The sequence below is a fragment of the Hyla sarda genome, chromosome 6 (genome assembly GCF_029499605.1).
Source record: "Hyla sarda isolate aHylSar1 chromosome 6, aHylSar1.hap1, whole genome shotgun sequence".
NCBI classification, from domain to species: Eukaryota; Metazoa; Chordata; class Amphibia; order Anura; family Hylidae; genus Hyla; species Hyla sarda.
This window is the reverse complement of record NC_079194.1, coordinates 281,901,657-281,927,560: the sequence shown is the minus strand read 5'-3', so window position 1 is coordinate 281,927,560 and position 25,904 is coordinate 281,901,657. Positions and strand designations below refer to the sequence as shown.

At 44.3% G+C, this 25,904-nt stretch overlaps 1 protein-coding gene across 2 annotated transcripts in view; it reads right to left on the bottom strand.

Moving 5' to 3' along the window:
• The window catches only part of KMT5B (lysine methyltransferase 5B), a 46,202-nt gene extending 20,724 nt beyond the window's left edge, over positions 1-25,478 (bottom strand). Inside the window, exons 1-2 of one of the 2 annotated variants that reach the window (XM_056527501.1) lie at positions 25,324-25,478; positions 8,727-8,960 (exon numbers count right to left, since the gene is read on the bottom strand). In XM_056527501.1, the coding sequence (XP_056383476.1) occupies positions 8,727-8,886 (160 nt within the window). In that variant the 5' untranslated portion in view covers positions 8,887-8,960; positions 25,324-25,478. Of the gene's footprint in view, positions 1-8,726; positions 8,961-24,821; positions 25,066-25,323 lie in introns of those variants that run through there. The other variant, XM_056527502.1, reaches the window with a different exon arrangement.
• Between the last annotated feature and the right edge of the window lie 426 nt (positions 25,479-25,904).

Here is a 25,904-nt window from a genome sequence, read left to right as displayed (position 1 = left end):
AGATGAAGATACTTTTGGTACAAAGTTAGGGTCTAATTTGAGAAGGATTCTATCATCTCTGACTATAAAAAAAGGCTGTAGAGAGAGCCTGAATCTCACTGACTCTACGTGCAGATGTTATTGCTACCAAAAATACAGGTTTTTAAAGGTAAGTAATTTGATAGAGATGGACTCTATTGGCTCAAAGGGAGCTTCAGTAAAGGCCTCAAGAACTACGTTAAGGTTCCACGAAGGGTAGAGGTTTGTAATCCTGGGCCTAAGTTTCTCAGATGCTTTAATAAACCTAGACACCCAACAATCATCTCCCAATTTCATTTGCACTTTTAAAGTGTTTGGGGAAAGACCCAGGTCAAAACGATCTTGCAGAAAATTGAGGAAAATCTGAGGAATGTTAGGGGATTCAAGTGAAAAAAAAAAAAAAAAAAAACCCACACCAGGAAATGTATTTTTTCCAAACCTTAGGATAGCTCTTACAGGTGGAAGACTTGCGACTGGCTAGCAGGGTGTTAATTACCCTTTCAGAGAAACCTTTTCTTTCTAGTAGGAGCTTTTCAGTTTCCAGGCCGCTAAGCTGAGGGTATGAATCTGACTGTGCTGGATTGAACCCTGGGTTAGTAGATCTGGACGAGGAGGAAACCGTATTGGATTTTCCACACTCATGGATTTTAGAAGAGGAAACCAACTTCTTTTGGGCCAAAAGGGGGTGATGAGGATTAACGTGCAAGAGTGGATCATCAGCTTGTGTAGTACTCTAAGGATTAGGACTACTGGAGGGAAGGCATATCCCAGGCTGAAAGACCATTCCTGAACTAGAGCATCCACTGCCACTGGAGAGTCTCTGGGATTCAGAGAGAAGAATTTGCTCACTTTGCGATTTTTCCTGGAGGCAAACAGGTCTATCTGGGGTAGACCCCAGGCGTTGACTATTGATGAAAACGCCCAGTCTGCTAGCGTCCATTCCCTGGATCTATAAAGTGTCGACTTAGAAAGTCTGCTCTGATGTTCCATATCCCCCTGTGATTGACTGCTGAGATGGAAAGTACATTCTGTTCTGCCCAACAGAATATTTGACCTGAAATTGATTGTAGGGCTGAGTGGCGAGGCCCCCCTGATGACGAATGAACGCCACTGCGATTGTATTGTCTGAGTAAATGAGGACGTGTTTGTTTTTGCAATAAAGTTCCAAGTCCTGTAGAGCCATCCAGACGGCTAACAACTCTTTCAGATTTTCTGACTTGTTCGCTAGAGCGGGACTCCATTTCCCCTGTATTGAAAGCTTTTCTGAGTGGACTCCCCAACCTTGAGCGCTGGCATCCGTGGTAATGATCCTGGGGTCTGTTTGATGCCAGTGTACACCCCTTACCAGATTCTGGAGGGAAAGCCACCATCTTAGCTGGGTCTTTAACTCTGATGGAAGAGGAAACTTTTTGTCTAAGGAGGTTTGCTTTTTGTCCCATACCCCTAGAATCCATTTCTGGAGAGGTCTGGAGTGGTACTGAGCCCAAGCCACCGCCGGGATTGAAGAGGTTAACAATCCTAGGACCGACATGGCAAATCTTAGGGTACAACTTTTTAGAGTGAGAAGTAGATGCATCTGATCCTGTATCTTTTGGATCTTTTCTCTGGGAAGAAAGGACTGCTGGGCTATTGAATCCAAGAGGATTCCTAAAAAGACCTTCCTGCAACTTGGTAGCAAGTCGGATTTTCAAGATCCACCCGAGATCTTGGAGGATCCGAGATGTTCTTTTTATATGTTCTTTTAGGTAAAGAACAGAGTCCGCCACAATCAATATGTCGTCCAAATAAGATATTACCAGAATTTTCACCTTTCTAAGAACTGCCACCACCTCCGCTATCACTTTTGTGAAAATGCAGGGGGCCAAGGAGAGCCCGAAGGGCCGACAAACAAATTGAAAATAGCAGATTCTTCCGTCCCACTGGACGGCGAATCTTAGAAAGGGTTGTGAGTCTGTGTGGATAGGGAGGTGGTAATACGCGTCCCTGAGATCTATTGTGGCCATGACTGCACTGTCTTTTATGAGATGAATGGCTGACCTCACGGTCTCCATCCTGAATTTCCTGTATGTAACTAATTTGTTTAAGGGTTTCAGATTGATGATAGTCCTGAATTTCCCATTTGGCTTCTTGATTAGAAACAGATGGGAATAATGACCTGAACCTCTCTTGTTTCTCTGGACCTCTATGACCACCCCTAACCTCAATAGATTCTGGACCCCCTGAATGATTAGGGCTAGGGAACCTGGGGATTTGGTTACCACAAACCTTGGGGGAGGGGGGAGAGAAAAACTCTACCCTGTAACCCTCTTGGATTATGTTGACTATCCAAGGGTTGGGAATCATTGATTCCCAAATGTGGGCGAAGGAAGACAATCTTGCCCCTACCGGAATGGCGTCATTGCTTACCTCCACCAGCGCTAGACTTGTTGGGGTTAAAAAAGCAGCCTCTCCCTCTACCTCCTTTTCCATAGGACCAACGGCCTGTTTTGCCCTTACCTCTATAGGGCTGATTAGTTTGAGAAAAGAGGAGAAAGGGGGGGGGGGGGGGTCTTACTTGGTTGAGTTTTCTCTTTGGGAAAACCTTTTTTATTGTCCGAGGCTTTAGCCAGGTTATTGTCTAAGTCAGCTCCAAAAACAAATTGCCCATGAAATGGAAGGGCGGCCAATTTGTTTTTTGGAGGTAACATCTCCTGTCCAGCATTTTAACCAGAGGACCCTTCTTGCAATATTGGACAGTACGGCAGTGCGGGCAGATAATCTGACCGATTCTGCAGATGCATCTGCAAGAAAATTGGTAGCCATCTTAGTAGGGAGACTTGCAATTATATCCTCTCTAGGGGTATCGCCCTGTAAGTGTAGCTGAAGATGGTCAATCCACACACCCAAGGTTCTAGCTACACAAGTAGCAGCTATATTAGGTCTTAGCAACGTAGCTGCTGCCTCCCAAGACTTCTTTAAGAGACGCTCTTTCGGTCCATTGGATCCTTTACCTGAGAGGAGTCTTCAAATGGTAAGGAGGTATTTTTGGCCACCTTGGCTATGGGAGCATCGACTTTTGGAATAGTGTCCCAGTTAGTTGAGTCAGTCTCAGCAAATGGATAGCGTCTTTTTATGCCCTTAGGTATACCCCTTATCTGGTCTAACCCATTCATTATTAATGATCTTATGAATGTTTGGATGAACAGGGAAGGATGGAGATTTATGGTCGCCTAGGCCTCCGAATAACTCATCCTGAATGATTTTAACCTCTTGTACCTCCTCAAGGTTAAGGGTGGCTCTAACCGCTTTAATAAGTTCCTCAATGTCCTCCGGATTAAACAAAAAAATTTTTAAACCCGTATCCTCTTCTTCTTGTGGGCTGTCTACACATTCACCCTTCTCTATATCCTGATGAGACGTATTATCATCAAAGTCGGAGAACCAAATTTTAGTTTTTAATTGGATCCTTTGAGATCCAGACAGGACCGCCTGACTTGAAGATGATTTAGAAGCCTGGATCTCAGACTGAATCATAGATCTAATATCTTTCATAATATCAGGAGTTTCCTCCGAGACTAAATTGGCAAAACATTTTCTCCTCTGGAGCAAGCGTCCTTCTGTTATTTCCTGCGTCCTATATTCGTGGGGATTTTGAAATCCCCACCTCTTTCCTGGCCAGGTGTGACGTCAAACGCCTAAACACGAGGCCGGAACCGCACTCCGGAGGACTCCTCAGTCACCGGAAGTGACGCTTACCATAGAGCCCTCCGGTTTTGCGATGCCGCCGCTCACCGGTCGGCGTGGGACCAGAAGGCAGGACCTGAGGACCGCGATCCGGTCCCTGTCACGTCTCCCCTGCATAAGCTTGCCTGGGTGCCGCAAGGGGAGACAAGAACAAATAGAAGAATTAACTTTGTTCCGGACGGGAACCGCCGGCGTATAGAGGTACTTCCCCTGAAAGTGTTCTCCTGCACTCTCAGAGATTCCTTCCCTACTCGGGACAGGAAAAACACTGGGAATGGAGAGGAAGGGGTGGGGTTTTAAACTCTGTGTTTTTCCTGTCCCAATTAGGCAGGTGCAATCTCCGGGTGCTGTCATGGAGACGACTTGGGAAATATAGATATTCTCTCCCAGTTTGGTCTGGCAGAGGACACCTAGGGCTGAGACCTGTACTCAGAGTGTTAGGAGACCCAGATCAAACCCATCTTGGAGAAAGTCAAGAATTTTAGGGATATTAGGACAATCAAAAGAAAAAGATGACCCACACCAAGAGGCATATTTCTTCCACACCTTAGTGTACATTTTATAAGTGGAAAGCGTACGACTTGCCAAGAGGGTATTGATCACTATCTGAGAATCCCTTCTTCTCTAGCAGGAACTTATAAGAACCCATGCTGATAGACTGAGGTTCTGAACCTGTCTGTGTAGGACTGTTCCCTGAGAGAGCATTATTGGCTTGTGTAGGCTCATGGACTGTAGTAGAGCAAACCATCCCCTCTTGGGCCAGAATGGAGCAACTAAGATCACTTCTCCCGACTTAGCTTCTGAAGGACCCTGGGAATTACCAGAATAGGAGGGAAGGCATATGCCAGACTGAAGTCCCATGGCTCAGCGAAGGCATCTGTCGCTGCTGGATGGTCCCTTGGATTGAGGGAAAAGAATGTTTCTGTTTTCCTGTTGGAGAACAAGTCGATTTGGGGGGGGGGGGGATACCCCATCTCCCTGTTATCAAGCTGAAAGCCCAGTCCGCAAGACACCATTCCCCCAGATCTAGGGTCTGTCTGCTGAGGAAATCCACCTGTAGGTCCAAGACTCCTCAGATGTACAGCTGTTACAGATAAGATGGTCTCTCCTGCCCAAGAAAAAATGTTGTCTGCTATTGAATGGAGATGGCCGTGTCTGGGATCCCCTTGACAGATAAAAGGATACTGCCGTGGTATTTTCCGAGTGAAGAATAATGTGTCTGCCTCTGCAAGAGGTTTCTAGGTGTTGGAGGGACATCCATATGGCTAGAAGCTCCCTTAAGTTTGATGATTTTTGAGCTAGAACACGTCCCCATCTGCCCTGGACTGTTTGATCCTCTGTGTGTGCCCCCCAACCCCACGTGCTAGCATCTGTGGTAATGACTAGGAGATCTTCCTGAAACCAATAAACCCCCTGACTTAGTTTGGTGGCGCTCCCAAGAAAAACAGATTTTTTATTTTTACAGGAATCAGTACATTCTCCAACATTCTTTGTCTCACACTGCTAGGAGCCATCTTTGTAGTGGTCTCGAGTGAAATTGGGCCCACCTCACTGACAGGATGCATGACGTTAGCTGAACCAATACAGACATTGCATAACGGATTGAGCTTTTTGCACAAAATTCCGTATTAGCTGCTGAATCTTCAACCTCTTTGCTGGAGGAAGGAAAGATTGTCTAAGATTCGAATTTAGGAGGACTCCTAAGAATTGTTTTACTGGACTGGGAGAAAGATCAGACTTCTCTAAGTTGAGAATCCAGCCTAGGTCCTGAAGAATCTGAATGTGGACCTGTAATCGAGGAACAGAATCCGCCACCACCAGAATGTCGTCCAGATAGAGAATAATAATAATCGACTCCTTCCTCAGAAGGGACACCACCTCCGACATGAGTTTTGTAAATAAACGGGGGCAGAAGAGAGCCCGAAGGGCAGGCAGACAAACTGGTAGTGACGGATTCTGCCCTCCATGGAAACGGCAAACCTCAGAAATTGCTGAGATTCTTTGTGGATTGGACGACTGTAATAGGCATCCTTCAAATCTATAGTTGCCATTACTGAATTTTCCTTTATTAGAGCTACTGCTGATTTTACCATTTCCATTTTGAATTTTATGTACTTTAAAAGTTTGTTCAGGGGTTTCAAATTTATTATGATTCTGAACTTCCCACTCGTTTTTTTACAACAACGGTGGGAGTAATATCCCCGTTTGAGTTGGTGAGAGGGAACTTTGATAATCGCGCCAATTTTAATAAATCCTGGACCCTGAAGAATCTGCGAGGAATAATTTGAGGTTAAGAGTCAATAAATTTTGAGGAGGGGAGGTAAATTCCACTATGTAGCCTTCCTGTATGATTTTCACATTCCAGGGATTGGGGATTAAGGCTTTCCAGTGGGGGGGGGGGGGGGGGGGGGGGGCAAAAGAGGTTAACCGAGCCCCCACAGGGATGGTGTCATTGTTTCTCCGTATCGGATTCAGTCTGGGTGGGATTAAGAATGAATCATCTACCAGTGCCACCCTTGCTATAAGACCAGCACCCTGTCTTTCCTTTTCCTCCTCTATAAGCCTGACCTGGTTGGCATAGGAGACGAAAAGGAGTCTTCTTTTTTGGTTCTGCCTTCTTCAGAGGAAACCCTTTTTTATTATCAACAGCTTTAACTAAGACGGAGTCTAACTCAGGACCAAACACAAACTGACCGTGAAAGGGAAGAGAGCATAACTTGGATTTTGATGCTAGATCCCCAGACCAGAATTTTAACCATAATACACGTCTTGAGGCGTTGGATAATACCGCTGCACGTGCAGATAATCTGACAGACTCGGCAGAAGCATCCGATAAAAAGTTTGCTACCTTCGCTATAGGGATGTCTACTTTAGGGATAGTGTCCCAATCTTCAGAATCCTTCTCATCAAAGGGATAGCGTCTTTTAATCCCTTTTGGAATAAAGGAACCTTTTTCAGGTTTGGACCATTCATCCTTAATAATTTTGTGAATGTTGCTGTGGACTGGGAAAGAAAGCATTCTTTTATCTCCTAGCCCTCCAAAAAGTTCGTCTTGAGTTGTTCTAGGTTCCTGAACTTCTTCTATATCAAAGGTGGACCTTATGGCTCTGATTAATTCCTCTGTGTCCTCTGGGCTAAAAAGGAATTTTCCGAAACCAAGGTCCTCCTCTACCTCATGACATTCAACCACTTCTTCTTCAATGTCCTGAGTAGCGGTACTTTCCTCTGAATCAGAAAAGGTAATTATCTTAGGCTTTTTAGGCACCTTAACCACAGCTGAGGTAGAAGCGACAGGCTGAGATGATTTAAATGCCTGAATCTCTGTGTGGATAAGATGCTTGATTTCTATCATAAGGTCAGGGGTTTCCTCCCTAACTAAATTAGCCAAGCATCTCTAACAAACTGGCTTCTTTGAAGAAATAAACATTATTATTATTATAAATGTTAATTATTACATAATGAAAATTTCCTTTTAGTATGTTTAGGGACAGTAATATGCTTTTCTCCCTGAAATAAAAATAAGGGAGGAAAGGATCAGAAAAGAACAACTGTAGACAGGCTCTGGGAAAAACCACATAGCCCTCAGTACTGCAGGGATTCTGCAGCATTTCACCCTCAGGGACATTCGCTGGAGTAGCCATGCAGCAGCCTGAATGAAGCAGGAGACGCTAGACTAAGGCTCCTTTAATAGAGGACCGTGTCTGCGCTCCGGAAGTGATCCCGTTTGAATTTTCCCGCCTCCAAATCCTATCGGGCAGGCCGGTTATGTGACTCTGCCCCCGCCAGAAGTGACATAAGACACCACGCATAGATAGGACTGGTGATGCGGCCGAAACAGACCCCACGATACCGGAAGTGAGGTCAGATGCCAGCTGGCACTGGGATCGCTTCCACGGGACCAAAATGAAGGCCCCGTGAGACGCTGGAAAAAAGGCCACACGGGAGCGGAAGAGAAGCCGACACCCTGATCCGCTCCCTATCGCTCCTACTCTGCATAAGCCCGACCTGGAAGCGGCAGAAGTAGGTAACAAAAAGATAAAATAAACTGTAAAGCGGGATGCGTCTCCAGCCCCTCTCAGGTTACCTGCCTGGATCGGGACAGGGAAAAACACTGGAGGGGAGAGGAAGGGGAGGGTCTTAACCTCTCAGTGTTTTTCCCTGTCCAATCAGGCATAGGCAATCTCAGGGTGCGGTCGTGGAGAAAACTAGAGAAATAGACATGACTATTCCTTCTGCGGACAATGCACACAATGCATTGCCGTCTATGAGGCAACGCATTCCCAAGCAGTCCTAGCACCGGCATGTCACGCCGGCACTACACATTCAGGGGCAATGTCCGCATAGAGATTTTCCGCACGGACATTGTAAGTCAACATAGCCTAAAGATATTTTCACAGTGTGTAAGAACAGCGTGTGGCAGTCATGCATTTTTAGTCAAATGGGAAGGGATCCTCTCAACTACATTTAGGATAGTTTGAGCCAAATCATATGTTCGGTTTCCTTTATAAATGTGTTAGAAAACCCATCAGGAGCCCTTGTCGCAACTTCCACCATTAAGGTCAGGAAAAACAGCACTGAATGCAGCGTCATTTTTCCCCCATCAAATCCCAAAAACGCCACAAAATGAAATCTGACAGGCCCGATTATAGCTCCATAGTTACATCAGTTGGTGCTTTAACGAATCACGTAACCGATCTAAGAATGGGTTTTTATTTATTGGTGTGAACTGATTCTTATGCATTATGGGGGAGATTTACAAAACCTGTCCAGAGTAAAAGTTGCTGAGTTGCCCATAGCAATAAATCAGATCACTTCTGTCACTTTTGAAAAGGCCTCTGAAAAATGAAAGAAGCTATCAGATTGGTTGCTATGGGCAACTCAGCAACTTTTCCTATGAACAGGTTTTGATAAATCTCCTATATTTTTTTCGTGTGCAATGGCAGTAAATTTGAGAATGTTGAAGATATACAGACATGAATACCTACGTCTGCTAGATCTGCGATCACAAACATTTTTGCTGGCTCTCAAATTTTCTCTCCCCGAATTTCTTGGCTTGCTCCGACTCCGATGGCGTTCACTGGACAATCTGCTGCCATGCCTCCTGCCATTCACTACCATGTTTTTGGATTCTCCCAACCACTTCATGCCAACATTGGACCTGGCCTAGTTGCATTTAGTCCTTCTCTTATCGAGCCCAGAAACGTGTCAAATATGGACGCCTGAAAGTAAAACATAATACACAGTTAGTAGTAAAACAACATGCTACTTTAGAAAAATTATATTTGTAAAAAAAATTTGTTTAAAATAGCCCTTTTCTGACCCCTGTAACTTTTATTTCTCATTTTTTGTGAGATCTGAAAAACTTTTTGTATGTTGTTACGGATGACAATTATAAGACCTTATGTAATATAGTTGTTTAAATAGTTTTGAATATTTAAGAAAATGGCTCCTGAAAATCCCACCTCTAGGGTTCCCCATACCTACTGGGACACTAACCAATCCTGCAGCAGCATCAGGCTGTCCATAAGTCATAGACAAGGCTGCATGATCAGACAAACCAGTCACCTCCCATCACTACAAGGAGGGACATTCCCCCTTCCCCTGACCTAACTTTTGAGTAAAAAAATAAAATAAAAAATACACGTCTCAGTAGTCATCTCTAATAAGCAAAAAATAAAAATTATATTTTATTATTATCATCATTTAAAGGTGATACATTCACTTCAAAAGGAGTTATCTAGGATTAGAAAAAGCATAGCTGCTTCCTTCCAGAAACAGTGCCACTCATCGTTTTTGAGTGGTATTGCAGCTCAGTTCCACTGAAGTGAATGGAGCTGAGTTGTAATACCACACACAACCTGAGAAAAGGTGTGTCATTGTTTTTGGAAGAAAACAGCTATGCTCTGCCTGGACAACTACCACATGCTTTTACATCATGTCATTACACCCACAGTAAGAAGGGACTTCTGAATGATGCCTTTGGTGAGTTGTCTCAAAACTGTGGCCCTCCATATGCTTAAAAACTACAACTCCCAGCATGCCAGGACCTGTCCTTCCTGTCTGAGGTGAGTCATGCAAAAGCACAATGTAGGGCTGGGCGGTATACCGCTTCATACCGAATACCGAAATGTTTTCCCTGCACGATATTAATTTTTCCCATACTGCAATATTGGTCGGGCCCCTCCCCCTCAAATTAATGAATCAGCCGCAGTGGCTGTCCCCACATCAGGGAAATAATCATCATCATAAACCTGTGAGCCACCAGCGCTTTAAATTAATGAGATGCAGGCCGTGGTGCTATAAATGGTTAAGATGCCGGCCGCATGCGCTATAAATGGTTAAGATGCCAGCCGCGGAGCTATAAATGAATAAGATGCGACCACGGCAAGCTGTCACCTCCCCCTGCAAGCGCTAAAAGCCTTAAAGGAAAACTGTGAGACACTGATTAAAACGAGCCCTACCGTACCCGCCCGGCCGGTCGCCCGCAATTGTAGTTTTATTCTATGTGTATATCTTGCTGTAACTGGTACAGGCGGGACTTCGGCAGGTTAACTGGCACTGACGTCAGCGTCTCTTATGAACATTCATCCCCCCTCCCTCCAGTTAGGAGAGGCGAAGAGAGGGAGAGCTGCAGGGAGGGTGGGGGGGGATGAATATTCATAAGCGGCACTGACGTTAGTGCCAGTTAACCTGCAGAAGCTCCGCCCGTGCCAGTTACAACAAGATATACACATAGAATAAAACTACAATTTTGGGCGAATGGCCGGGCAAGGTAGGGCTCGTTTTAATGAGTCTCCCGCACTATCCACACTACTGAAAATATGACAGTTTTCCTTTAATCGTTTCCAGCGTCACGGCCACATCTTAACCATTTATAGCGCATGCGGCCGGCATCTCAGAGCAGCGCCAGAGTCACACGTGATAAATTCCCCAGGGAGGAGGAATACCGTTAACCCCTTAAGGACCAAGGGCGTACAGGTACGCCTTTGCTCCCTGGTACTTAAGGACCAAGGGCGTACCTGTACGCCCGTGGGAATTTCGGTCCCCGCCGCGCGCCGGGCGGGGATCGCGCCGGGGTGACTGCTGATATCTATCAGCAGGCACCCCGCGCAAATGCCCAGGGGGGTCATTAGACCCCCCCATGTCGGCGATCGGCGCAAATCGCAAGTGAATTCACACTTGCGATTTGCGCCGATTCCGGGTCATACGGGTCTATGGTGACCCGGTAACCCGGAATAGAAGGGGGATCGCGGGTGTCCTAGACACCCACGATCCCCCTGTAGCGATAGGAGTGAGGTGGCAGAGTTGCCACCCCTCCTATCTCTGCTATTGGTGGTCTAGACGCGACCACCAATAGCAGATCAGGGGCGGAGGGGTTTACTTTCGGTTTCCCCGTCCTGCCCTCCCACAATAGGCGGGGCAGAACGGGGAAACCGACAGGGACCGGCGCCGAAGATCCACTTACCCATCGGCGACGGCAGCGGCGACGATCAGCGGCGGCAGCGGGCGACGATCGGCGGAAGAAGAGGACCGCGACGCAGCTCCCTGGATCCAACGGAAGCCGGTAAGTTACTTAGCAACATCTGGAGGGCTACAGTCTGAGACCACTATAGTGGTCTCTAAACTGTAACCCTCCAGATGTTGCAAAACTACAACTCCCAGCATGCCCAGAGAGCTGTTTAGGCTTGCTGGGAGTTGCAGTTTTGCAACAGCTGGAGGTCTACAGTTTGAGACCACTGCAAAGTGATCTCTATACTGTGCACCTCCAGATCTTGCAAAACTACAACTCCCAGCATGCCCAGACAGCAGTTTGCTGTCTGGGCATGCTGGGAGTTGTAGTTTTGCAACATCTGGAGGTCCACAGTTTGGAGACCACTATGCAGTGGTCTCTAAACTATAGCTCTACAGATGTTGCAAAACTGCAACTCCCAGCAAGCCTGAACAGCAAACAGCTGTCTCTGCATGCTGGGAGTTGTAGTTGCGATCCCTCCAGCTGTTGCATAACTACATCTCCCAGCATGCCTTTCGGCGATCAGTACATGCTGGGAGTTGAAGTTTTGCAACAGCTGGAGGCACACTGGTTGGAAAATACTGAGTTAGGTAACAGAACCTAACTGAAGGTTTTCCAACCAGTGTGCCTCCAGCTGTTGCAAAAGTACAACTCCCAGCATGCACGGTCTGTCAGTACATGCTACGAGTTGTAGTTTTGAAACAGCTGGAGGTTTGCCCCCCCATGTGAACGTACAGGGTACATTCACACTGGCGGGTTTACAGTAAGTTTTCTGCTTCAAGTTTGGGCTGTGGCAAATTTTTCACCGCAGCGCAAACTCCTAGCGGTAAATTCCCTGTAAACCCGCCAGTGTGAATGTACCCTAAAAACACTACACTACACTTACACATAATAAAGGGTAAAACACTACATATACACCCCCTTACACTGTCCCCCTAATAAAAAATAAAAAACGTATTGTACGGCAGTGTTTCCAAAACAGAGCCTCCAGCTGTTGCAAAACAACTACTCCCAGCATTTCCGGACAGCCACTGACTGTCCAGGCATGCTGGGAGTTTAGCAACAGCTGGAGGCACCCTGTTTGGGAATCACTGGCGTAGAATACCCCTATGTCCACCCCTGTGCAATCCCTAATTTAGTCCTCAAATGCGCATGGCGCTCTCTCACTTTGGAGCCCTGTCGTATTTCAAGGAAACAGTTTAGTGCCACATATGTGGTATCTCCGTACTCGGGAGAAATTGCGTTACTAATTTTGGGGGCTTTTTTTCCTTTTACCCCTTATGAAAAAGAAAAGTTGGGGTCTACACCAGCCTGTTAGTGTAAAAAAAAAATTTTTTTTACACTAACATGCTGGTGTTGTCCTTTACTTTTTATTTTCACGGGAGGTAAAAGGAAAAAAAGACCCCCAAAATTTGTAACGCAATTTCTCCTGAGTACGGAGATACCCCATATGTGGGCGTAAAATGCTCTGCGGGCGCACAACAAGGCTCAGGAGTGAGAGCGCACCATGTACATTTGAGGCCTAAATTGGTGATTTGCACAGGGGTGGCTGATTTTACAGTGGTTCTGACATAAACACAAAACAATAAATACAGACATGTGACCCCATTTTGGAAACGACACCCCTCACGGAACGTAACAAGGGGTATAGTGAGCCTGAACACCCCACAGGTGTTTGACAAATTTTCATTAAAGTTGGATGGGAAAGTGAAAAAAAAATATTTTTTTCACTAAAATGCTGGTGTCACCCTAAATTTTTCATTTTCACAAGGGAAAATAAAAAAAAGCCCCCCAAAATTTGTAACCCAATTTCTTATGAGTAAGAGCATACCCCATATGTGGATGTAAAGTGCTCTATGGGTGCACTATAATGCTCAGAAGAGGAGGAGCGCCATTGGGATTTTGAAGAGAAAATTTTTCCGGAATTGAAGGCCACTTGTGTTTACAAAGACCCCATGGTACCAGAACAATGGACCCCCCCCATATGTGACCCCATTTTGGAAACTACACCCCTCATGTAATGTAATAAGGGGTACAGTGAGCATTTACGCCCCACAGGTGTCTGACAGATTTTTGGAACAGTGATCCGTGAAAATGAATAATGTAATTTTCCATTTGCACAGCCCACTGTCCCAAAGATTTGTCAAACGCCAGTGGGGTGTAAATGCTCACTGCACCACTTATTAAATTCTGTGAGGGGTGTAGTTTCCAAAATGGGGTCACATGTGGGGGGGTCCACTGTTCTGGCACCACGGGGGGCTTTGTAAATGCACATGGCCCCTGACTACCATTCCAAACGAATTCTCTTTCCAAAAGCTCAATGGTGCTCCTCCTCTTCTGAGCATTGTAGTTCGCACGTAGTGCACTTCAGGTCCACTTATGGGGTACCTCCATACTCAGAAGAGATGGAGTTACAAATTTTGGGGGGTATTTTCTGCTATTAACCCTTGCAAAAATGTGAAATTTGGGGGGAAACACACATTTTAGTGAAAAAAAATATATATATTTTTTTACATATGCAAAAGTCGTGAAACCCGCGTGGGGTATTAAGGCTCACTTTATTCCTTGTTACGTTCCTCAAGGGGTCTAGTTTCCAAAATGGTATGCCATGTGTTTTTTTTTTGCTGTTCTGGCACCATAGGGGCTTCCTAAATGCAACATGCCCCCCGAGCAAAATTTGCTCTCAAAAAGTCAAATATCACTCCTTCTCTTCGGAGCATTGTAGTTCGCCCGTAATGCACTTCATGCCAACTTATGGGGTACCTCCATACTCAGAAGAGATGGAGTTACAAATTTTGGGGGGTATTTTCTGCTATTAACCCTTGCAAAAATGTGAAATTTGGGGGGAAACACACATTTTAGTGGGAAAAAAAAATATTTTTTTTACATATGCAAAAGTCGTGAAACATCTGTGGGGTATTAAGGCTCACTTTATTCCTTGTTACGTTCCCCAAGGGGTCTAGTTTCCAAAATGGTATGCCATGTGGGTTATTTCTGCTGTTCTGGCACCATAGGGGCTTCCTAAATGCAACATGCCCCCCAAAAACCATTTCTGAAAAACGTACTCTCCAAAATCCCCTTGTCGCTCCTTCCCTTCTGAGCCCTCTACTGCGCCCGCCGAACACTTTACATAGACATATGAGGTATGTGCTTACTCGAGAGAAATTGGGCTACAAATATAAGTATACATTTTCTCCTTTTACCCCTTGTAAAAATTCAAAAATTGGGTTTACAAGAACATGCGAGTGTAAAAAATAAAGATTGTGAATTTTCTCCTTCACTTTTCTGCTATTCCTGTGAAACACCTAAAGGGTTAAAACACTTACTGATTGTCATTTTGAATACTTTGGGGGGTGTAGTTTTTATAATGGGGTCATTTGTGGGGTATTTCTAATGGGAAGACCCTTCAAATCCACTTCAAACCTGAACTGGTCTCTGAAAAAAAGCGAGGTTCAAAATTTTGTGAAAAATTGGAAAATTGCTGCTGAACTTTGAAGCCCTCTGGTGTCTTCCAAAAGTAAAAACACGTCAATTTCATGATGCAAACATAAAGTAGACATATTGTATATGTGAATAAAAATTTTTTTTATTTTGAATATCCATTTTCCTTACAAGCAGAGAGCTTCAAAGTTAGAAAAATGCAAAATTTTCAAATTTTTCATCAAATTTTGGGATTTTTCACCAAGAAAGGATGCAAGTTACCACAAAATTTTACCACTATGTTAAAGTAGAATATGTCACGAAAAAACAATCTCGGAATCAGATTGATAACTAAAAGCATTCCAGAGTTATTAATGTTTAAAGTGACAGTGGTCAGATGTGCAAAAAACGCTCTGGTCCTAAGGTGTAAAATGGCCTGGTCCTTAAGGGGTTAAATACTGTGGAACCGTCATAACTTACAAAAATACCGTGATATGCATTTTTGGTCATACTGCTCAGCACTAGCACAATGACGTCAGTACAATTAGTGATAACACTATATCACCTAGTTATATATCTTGGGGAGGACAGTATTCAAATACAATTTTCTGAAATTGGAATACAAATTGATAGGGGTCCAATAGTTGGGACCTTTTCAGATCCTAAGAACAGAATTGTCCTCAGAACCCATGGTGCTGACTATGCCTGCGTGGCCACAACTCATTCTCTACACTAAACATCTGAGTTCAACGCTCGCAAATATTCTGCTGCCTCACATACAAAGAATGGGGCCTGGGTCATACAGGCGTTGTCCACACTAGTGTTGGGTGCGAACATTCGCATTTCGAATTTTTATCGTGAATATCGCAAAAGCTGCAAATATAATAGATATATATATATATATATATATATATATATATATATATATATATATATACATATACACACACACACACAAAATTAATAAATATTCACTTTTTTCCTGCATATGTGAATATTCGCATATTCCTTCTTTTCACTTGTGGGCCAACTAAAATGATGCAAATTCAACATAACATCCCTAGCAACCAATAGTAAAGTTGTCCACCCCCTCACTGTTCCCTTCCTCGAATATGTGAATATTCGCATATGCGAATATAACGAATACGTGAAATTCGAATATGGGCAATGCCGCTCATCACTAGTCCACACCATGTGTTTCGGGGACAGTTATGCTTTTGGTATCATCAGGGGTTCTGGCAGTCGGCCCCCCACTGATCGGCTTATTATCCCCTATCTTGTGGTAAGGGGATAACTTAATTAGATGGAGAAAAAAAACAAAAACCTTTAGGTCAAGTTCACACATCAAAGAAAAGAAAAAAATAGTCAAATATATATAATATATATATATATATATATTATACACAGACTTCTGTCTGAAATCATTGGAAAAACTGACACTAAGACTGGGTTCACACTATGGAATTTCCGAGTGTAATTTCGCTTTGGAAATTCTGGTGCAGTAGAATTGAATTGCTGGCAATGGGATTCCCATGAACAGTGCACACTACAGAATTTTAGTGGCGGACTTTCCGTGGCTGAATTTCCTCCGCTGAAAGAATGATCTTGTTTGTTCTTATGGTAGAATCCACCCGAAATACATTGCCATATAGGAGGGATGGTTATGTACGTATGGTCCGCAATCTGAATCCCAGCTGGGAATTCATTAGTGTGAACCCAGCCTAATTATTTTGTGGCCTTTTTTCGATGATTGTGTCTAAAAATCTGTGCGTGAAATATGATTAAAAAATTTACAATGTGTGAACACGCCCATAAAGGGGTACTCCAGCCATAGAAGTTTTATCTCCTATCCAAAAGGAAAATCTGCAGCGGCAAGCTAGCCACCATTCAAACTCGCAGCGGGAAACACGCTGCTAACTCACAATAAAATCCGCCTTTGTTCACAAGGCGAAATATCCACAATTCTCAAAACACTGAATTCTACTGAAATTTAAAGCCCCATTGACTTTAAAAGGGTTACTGCGGTAGAAAACAACTTTTACCTAATCGCTCATGACAGCACCCCTGGTGAGGACCTCCGACCGCAGGACAGGAAACCTGGAAACATAAAAAAGGGACACACCTCAGTTCAGGTTTCCTGTCCTCCGGTAGGAGGCCTGGGGAGCTGTCTCCATACCTCTCCAAGGGGCTGCAGGTCCTCTGGTAGTGGGGGTCCCTGTCCGGCAGAAGTCTCCTCTGTGGAGCAGCCGCAAGCCTGCACGTAGGTTCTGCGGTGTCCCAATAGCCCTGCATCTCTGTCCTTTCCCCGGGTCAGCGGCATTAAGGCTGGGTTCACTCCACGTTTTCTTAAATACGGTTCCTGTATACGGTTTGGAGGAGGGGCTTAATCGCGGCGCCCGCACTCAGCCGTATTCGGGAACCGTATTTAATGCAAGTCTATGAGCCGACCGGAGTGAACCGCAGCCTCTGGTCGGCTTCGTTTTCGGCCGTATGCGGTTTCCCGACCACAGGCAAAAACGTGGTCGACCACGTTTTTTTGCCTGCGGTCGGGAAACCGCATACGGCCGAAAACGAAGCCGACCGGAGGGTGCGGTTCACTCCGGTCGGCTCATAGACTTGCATTAAATACGGTTCCCGAATACGGCTGAGTGCGGGCGCCGTGATTAAGCCCCGCCCCCCTCCTCCAAACCGTACACGGGAACCGTATTTAAGAAAACGTGGTGTGAACCCAGCCTAAGGAGGTGGCGGCTGTGGAGTAGCGTGGCTTCCCGTCTCTGGACCCGGCACATCAATTGCACAGTAACGCCGGCGGATGTGACGTCAGCCCGGCAGCATAGGGTTACTTCCGGTTCCATTCAAATGGGCGCGGGATTTCTCCATTTTGGATCCCCTGTTGCCGTTTTTCCAGCATCCGGAACCCTGTGGACAGCAGGCAGCCAGCCCACAGCAATATTCAGCAGTGCTGAACGATCCAGCAGCCCACAGCAGTAACAACAGCCTGCAGCAGCACCAGCCCACAGCAGCTGAGCAGACCATTCCTGGTTGCCCTGCAGTGCTTTTTGCTGAAAAATTTCCTCCAGCATGTCAGAGCATTCAACAGAGGGAGGTGGACACTCCAAAAAGACAGGTTTTTGTTTTGTAGGGTAGCAAGAAGTCTTCTTCTAAATCCTGTACTAAAAAATGCGCAGAATATAGGAAGCCGTTAAATCCTGCCTATAAAAAGTCCATATGTGTAGCCTGTATTGAAGTTATCATGGCCCAGGAGTCCTCTGCAATTTCTAGCAACCTAAGAGTAATGATCCGGGAGGAGATAGATTCATCCCTTAAAGGACTAGGAGTTGTCAGGAATATGGGTGCTTCTGCTTCCTCTGTGGTCACACCTGCTATTTCCAGTGTACAAGAGGAAAATCTTACTCTATATTCCTCCTCTAATGAAGAAGAGCAAGAAGAGTTTAAGTCCAAATAGCTCTTTTCTCCAGATGATACTGATCAGCTCCTCAAAGCAATCCGCCTAACGGCTAATCTTGAGGAAAGCAGAGAGACAGTCACGGCCGAGGAAGTACTATAATGAAGGCTTAGGTCCCAAGAAATCCTGTACATTTAATTTGCATAAAAGTATCAAGTAAATAAGTGATATGGAATGGGAAAATCCTGAGAACAAATTTTTTTTTCCTATACTCCTTAAGAGGAAGTACCCCTTTGAGGAATCAGTCTCTAAATCATGGGATAGAGCCCCGTTAATTGATGTCCGGTGGCTAAAATGACTAAGAAATCCGCCTTGCCATTTGAGGATCTAGGAACCCTTACAGATCCAATAGACAAAAAAAGCAGAGTGATTTAACAAAAAGACCTGGGAGGTGGCCACAGCTTCTATCAGAACCAATGTAGCTGCTACATGTGTTGCTCGCTCCCTTTAGAGTCTGGCTTTCACAATTACAAACCCATCTTGTTAACCAGACCCCTAGAGAAGAGATCTTAGAATCCTTACCTGAGATTTCCAAGGCGGTAGATTTTTTGGCAGACTCCAATAGATTTTGTTAGATTGGGTGCCAGAGCAGCCGCTTTATCCAATTCTTCTAGGAGGGCCACATGGCTTAGACAGTGTAAGAGTGATGTGGGCTCAAAAGGCAAACTATGTTCCATTCCTTGCATTGGAGATCGCCTTTTTGGTCCAGTCTTAGACGAAGTACTAGAGAAGGCTTCTGATAGGAAGAAAGGGTTTCCCACTCAGGGTGGCGCTTCTGATTCCTTTTGTAGTAAAAAACAACCTTCCAGCCCCAGGGTTCTATCCACTCCTAGATCGGGTCTCCTTCTGGAATTCCGGTCTTTTCCTCCAAACAGATTCTTCCCCACTGGGATAGTGAAAGATTTCCTGAAACAAGAGGCCAGGGTAACAGAAATAAAATCTCTTTTGCTCAAAAAAAGTCATAGTTCCAGTCCCCCAGAGTAACAGTAAAAGTAGTAAAAAATTAAACAATTTCCTGTCATACAAAAAAAAATTCAGAATGGAGTCCTTAAAATCCACAATTCATTTGCTATTTCCAAATTGCATGATGGCCTCTGTAGATTTAGAAGATGCCTACCATCATATTCCCATCCACAACTCTCATCAAAAGTTTCTAATAGTGGCGGTCTTTATGGAAGGAGCATGGGTCCATTTACTGTATCAGGCCCTTCCCTTTGTTGAATACCCTTGGGGCTTGAGAGACCCCAAAGTGATGGCAGCTTTCATAAGAACCCAAAACATCCTGTTGGTTCCATATCTGGACAATTTACTGATCGTATCAGACTCCTCAGAAACCCTTCATTTCATATTCAAGCAGTTTGCTCCATACTAAAAGATCTAGGTTGGAGTCTGAATCTAAAGAAGTCAAATTTAACCCCTTTTAGGCAGTGCATTTTCTTGGGCATCCTTCTGGATTCAGTGTCTCAGCTTTCTCTCCTGGCTCTAGCCAAACAAATCCTTCTTTTCCGGTCTCACTTATGCACCTTCAGGGAAGCAATGTCAGTACTAGGTCTGATGACTTCTTGTATTGTAGCAGTGAAATGGACTCCGTACAGATCCAGGATGTTGCAGACATATCCTTCAAAAGTGGGATGGCAATCCCTCATCACTAAACCAAAAATTATCTTTCCTCAAAAGTAAGGGTCTCCTTGATATGGTGGATGAGCCCCAACAACCTATCTCAAGGGGTACCTTCGTCTCCCTCATCGGTAGCGAGTATAACTACAGAAGCCAGTCCTTGGGTTGGGGTACCTCCTGCAGCCAGCATCTCATTCAAGGCAGATGATCTCCTCAGATGCATCAGTCTACATCAAATTACAAAGAGCTCTATGCAGTGTTCCAGGCAACATCTTTGCTTATTCCTCAAATTCATGGGAAGGATGTGCCGATATATTCAGACAACACCACCACTTTAGCGTACGTAAACAGAGGGGAACAAGATAAGACTCCCTGTTAAATCTCTCCTTCCAGATTTTTTCCCTAGCAGAAGCCAGGCTGGCTTCTCTCTCTGAGGTTCTCCTGATAGAGAAAGACAACAAGGTGGCAGACTTCCTGAGCAGAGTATCTTCTTCAGTCCGAATGGTGTCTAAACAAGAGATATCTAAGATGTCTAAGAGGTGTCTAAGAGATATTTGCAATGATAGAGGAAAGGCTTAGAAAATTCTCTATAGATCTCTTTGCTTCCAGAAGCTACAGGAAGAATAAGTTCTATTCTCTCAACCCACTGGATTACCCAACAGCAGTAGACGCCTTTCCTCAGGATTGGGGAAAAGAAAGAGGGTACGCTTTCCCACCTCTTCATCTTATTCCTTGGGTCTTGAAAAAGATAAGACAGGACGGAACCTTAGACTATTGATAATGCCCTTCTGGCCTTGAAGGCCCTCACAGCCATGGGTTCTTCCGGACAGGGAGGATCTACTGTACCAGGGACAGTCACCTCACCTTCATCAAACAGCCTGGATGCTGTGAGTTCAATTCTAAAAGCATGAGGCCTATCTGACCAAGTAATAAACACCTTAATTGCAAGTAGGAAAGACATAACATCCGCCATATACCTAAGAACATGGAGAACCTTAAGAGTAGTGGGACCGGCAGTCGATCCATTGGGAGATCCTAATATCCTTCAAATCCTTCATTTTCTCCAGTTAGGCTGGGATAAGAAGCTAAGTCCTAGTACCCTTAAAGTACAAATTTCTGCACTTAGTTCTTTTTTTAACTGCAAGTTAGCAGATAATATCTTAGTTAAACTTTTATTTCTGTGGCAACAAGATTAAATCCTCTATCAAGACCCTCTGTTCCTCCTTGGGATCTGAATCTGGAGTTAGATGCCATGTCAAGACCACCATTTGAACCCCTGGATTCTATCTCCATCAAGTTGTTCACCCTCAAGATGTGCTTCCACCTGGCAATAACAATGCATAGGAGGGTAGGAAAATTACAGGCGCTCTCTGCCTTTCCTCCTTATACCAAGATATTAGATGACAGGGTAATAATGAGAACTTTACCATCTTTTCTGCCGAAAGTGGTTTCAGAGTTTCATAAATCTCAGGAGATTATTCTTCTCTCTATTTGCGATGAGCCGAGACATGAAGGTGAAGTCAAGTTCCATAACCTTGATGTCAGAAGATGCCTCCTGAAGTATCTGGACTCTACTAAGGACTTTCGTTCTACAGAAAATCTTTTAGTCCAATTTCTGGCCCTAACAAAGGCTCAGGGCTTCAATTACATTAGCCTACACTACAAAGAATTAGGATCCACCTTCCTTTTTTTCAGCTCACTCTACCAGAGCAGTGGCTTCTTCCTGGGCCGAGAAGGCTTCAGCCTCTTTGGACCAAATCTGTAGGGCAGCTACATGGTCCTCAAAACATACTTTTTTTTAAAAAACAGTATGAAATCCTGTTTCTGATCTTTCCTTTGGACGTAGTCCTTCAGGCGGTAGTCCTGCCCTGATTGGTTACTATTCTAAGTCTCCAGGGGTGCTGTCATGAGGGATTAGGTAAATATAGATTATTTACCGGGTAATCGTTTTTTCATTAGCTCCTGACAGCACCCCTCATTTATCCCGCCCTTAAAAAAAAATCAAATAAAATGTATGATGTTTAACCACTTAACGACGCAGGACGTAAATGTACTTCCTGGTGAAGTAGTACTTAATGTCCTAAGTTATGTCCATTACATAACCATGAGCATCGGAGCGATGCTCTGGTCATGCGCAGCAGGTCCCAGCAGCCATCAGGGAAGCCAGGGAACCGCCAGTAATGGCAGACATCCGCGATAGCAATACAGATCACGGCATCTGCAGCATTGCGGTCACTGATATGGATGATCGGATCGCTCGCAGCGCTGCCGCGGCAATCCGATCATCCAGAACGGCAGACGGAGGTCCCCTCACCTGCCTTCCACGGGTTTTCTGCTCTGGTCTGCAATCGAGCAGAAGATGACCGATAACACTGATCAGTGCAATGTCCTACGCATAGCACTGAACAGTATTAGCAATCGAATGATTGCTATAAATAGTCCCCTATGGGGACTAATTAAGCGTAAAAATAAAAAAAAAATGTGAAAAACTCAAGGGGTCCTCTCCAGGGGTACTGTCATGAGCTAATGAAAAACAGATTACCCGGTAAATAATCTATTTTTTTTTATATCAACTGGGGCCAGAAAGTTATACAGATTTGTAAATTACTTCTATAAAAAAAAAAAAAAAAAAAATCAATCCTTCCAGTATTTATATGCTGCTGTATGCTCCACAGGAAGTTGGGTAGATCCTTCCAGTCTAACCACAGTGCTCTCAGCTGCCGACTCTGTCAGGAACTGTCCAGAGCAGGAGAAGTTTGCTATGGGGATTTGCTCCTACTCTGGACAGTTCCTGACATGGACAGAGGTGTCAGCAGAGAGAACTGTGGTCAGACAGAAAATAACTACACAACTTCATTAGGAGCATACAGCAGCTAATAATCCTTCCAGTACTTAAGATTTTTTTAATAGAAGTAATTTAAAAATCTTTATAAAACTTTCTGGAGCAGGTTAATATGAAAAAAAAAAATTATATAACACATATATATATATATATATATATACATACATACATATACACATATACATACACACACACGCTTGATAAAGGCTACTGTTGCCAAAACGTTGCACCTCATTTTGGGAATAAAGAACACCAGCTTTTATTGATCCAAGACCTGCTTGTGCGGTGATTTCTGGACTATTATGCCTGGCTGGCAGCCTGGGCATTCACGAGCACAGAGGTCGGTCACCGGTGCGGTCTCACCATTTGAGATAGATAGAGATATATATATATATTATCTATCTATCTATCTATTTTTTTTTTCTCTCCCCCCCTTGGATTGCCCAAAATTAAAAGACAGCTGTTTCAAGGTTGCAAAATGCGGAAGAATTTCACAGCAGAATCGTCGCCGCTGAAATTTTTGCTGTCTGAATAGGACAGAGCAATCCAATTAAAGTCAATAGATAGTAAATTTCAGCTGTAAAGTTAATAAGCTGTAAATTTTTGTCTCAATTCTTCAACGTAATTCCGCACCGAAATTGCGCTGTGTGAACCCGGCCTAAGGGTCCATTCACACGTGCAGTATTTTTCTACAGATTTTCTGCTGCCGATTTTTATACCCACTATAGAAAAAGTAGAAAAAAATTGTCAGCAAAATAGGACACGTGCGAACGTAAGGCATGATTCAAAATTCGGAGGTGGGTTAGAAAGGGGTTAAGACACCTATAAAAGTATACAAAAAAACATTTTTTTTTTGTGAGTTTAGCCTAGCGTATATATTCCCACACCACAGATTTGTCATGCTGCCATTCAACTGAACAGGCTTTGCAGGACTTTGCCTGCACATAATCGGCCGCATGTGAACATACAAATCCTCCCCCCCTCCCTTCATCGATTTTATTAAGCTAAGCCACACCACACATCATATCCGGAAAGTGACGTAAAGAAGAAAAAAAAAAAATTAAAAATCCACCTCACTGACTCGTCAGCCAATGGGAGGCGATGTTGATTTAAATGTCCTCGAGAGTCACACGCCCAGATATATCCACCAGGGCTCCTCCGCCGCTCTGTGGAATGTGAATGCAACAGCCTAGAAATAATCATATGGGGGGGAACAGAACAAAAAAAAACACAATACTATGCTCTATGATTAACCCCTTCCTCAATGCTTTAAACGCTCCTTAAGCCCCCCCCCCCCCCCCCATGTTAAACCTGTTTAATTATCCTAAGGGAGACATCAATAAAATCTCTGTATCCTGTGTGTCATAGTCGTCAATGGATTATCCTTGGAGAGGGGGGGGGGTGTATATATATATATATATATATATATAAATCTCTCTATCTATCTCATTAGCTAATAATGGAGCCCCCCCTCCTGGTATATCCAGCAGGAGTCCTCCATAGACGGGAAGGATGGGGCCCCAATGTATACAACAAAGGACAATAGAAATGGTGTATCCCGGGATCACAAAGGAGGCATGGGACCTGGTGATACGACGGGATACAGCGGTGGTCTCCAAAGTGTTGCTGCAAAACTACAACTCCCAGCATGCCAGGACAGCCAACGGCTGTCCTGGCATGCTGGGAGTTGTAGTGTTGGCACCATCTGAAGGCTACAAGTGATGTGCACTATAAAATAAAAACACATTTTATTTATATTAGCACATTACTGGAATCCTCCAGATGTTGGCTATTTTAGCATGCTGGGAGTTGTAGTGTTTGCAACATCTGGAGGATACAAGTAATCTGCACTATATATATATATATATATATATATATATATATATATATATATATATATATATTTTGATACTAAGACTAAAGTAACATTAAATTGATCTTACTTAAGGGGGATCAGACAATCCAGTGTGAACAGGACCCAACTCCATGGCTGGCAGACAATGGCCTGTTTACAATAGATTGGGGACCCCCCTGTACCCCCAGAATCCCCCATCCCAGGCCCTGACCCTATGATCTAGCAGGATCCATAGAGAATCAGGCCTGCTCCCCAGTAAACGCAGGGCCCCGGTATTCACACCCAGCGATTTAACCCCATCCTGGCTGAAAACAAAGTTAAACAAAAACCAGCGAACAAAATAGAGAAAAGTTAAAAGGTAAAATAGTACCTGTGGGGGAAGGGAGTGGAGGTTGTTCGACCAGCAATCTCACCAAGTCCTGGCAGCCACAGAACGCCCAAAAATTACCAGAAAGAACGAAGAAGAATGAGGAGGAAGAAGGGGGGGGGCAATCAGAGAATAAAGACGGCAAATGTGATCGAAGGCGCTGCGGTTTTTGAGAGGTTGTGGGGGGAGAGAATATTAGAGAGATAGTACGCGACAGAAAGGGTTAATGTCACAAGTGATGAACCCGGGAGTGAAGGGAGGTATATTTATATATATATATTTTGTAAGGAAACATTAACATTCAAGATGGCGGCGAGGCCGAGGCCGCAGCACCATAACAAATAGTGCCTCGTATTTTTTTTTTTTTTTTTTAAATGTCCTTCCGCCGTTGAAGAACCCCCCTCCCTCCCCCCCCGGTCACGACGACAGAAGGTAAAAAAGTTTAGGGTTAGACGCCGGTATGTGTTGTAAAAGGAGAAAAAAATAACCCGCTCCGGGGTGTTACCTCGTTTTTTCCCAGCGATGAAGCCCGCCAGTGCCCCCTCGCTTTTGACTCGTTGTCCTGGGCCCGGTTACTTCCGCCTGGCTGGGACTGCAGCTGGATCGCCGTGTCTGAGGCGGAGAGCGCGGATGAATACGGGGATAAAGTACCGGCCGGGATCGAGGGAAACGCTCCGCCACCCACAGTGATACGGTACTGAGCGTTATACAAGGGCTGAGGGGAAAGCGAGCGCTAGGAATTACTTAATGAAAAAGATTACTTTATTTACTTATTCTTTCGTTTTTACACGACTGTTTTTTCGGTCACAATCCCCTTCCCCCATTGTGCCCTCCAAAGGTGCAGTTTTTTTTTTTTTTTTTTTATTCAAAAAATGGTGAATATAAGGCTAGGGTTTTCACTATTAACATTTTTTATGTTGCAAAAACGCTATAAAAAATAATAATAATAATAATTTAAAAAAAAAGGTACATTGCCACACAGTTTTTTCTTTTTTGAGAAAAAATAAATTGCTGTGGCCATTTGTTAGGTGGAAGTCATGTAAGAAATGCCAATCCAGCATTTTTTTTTTTTTTTTACACCTTTGG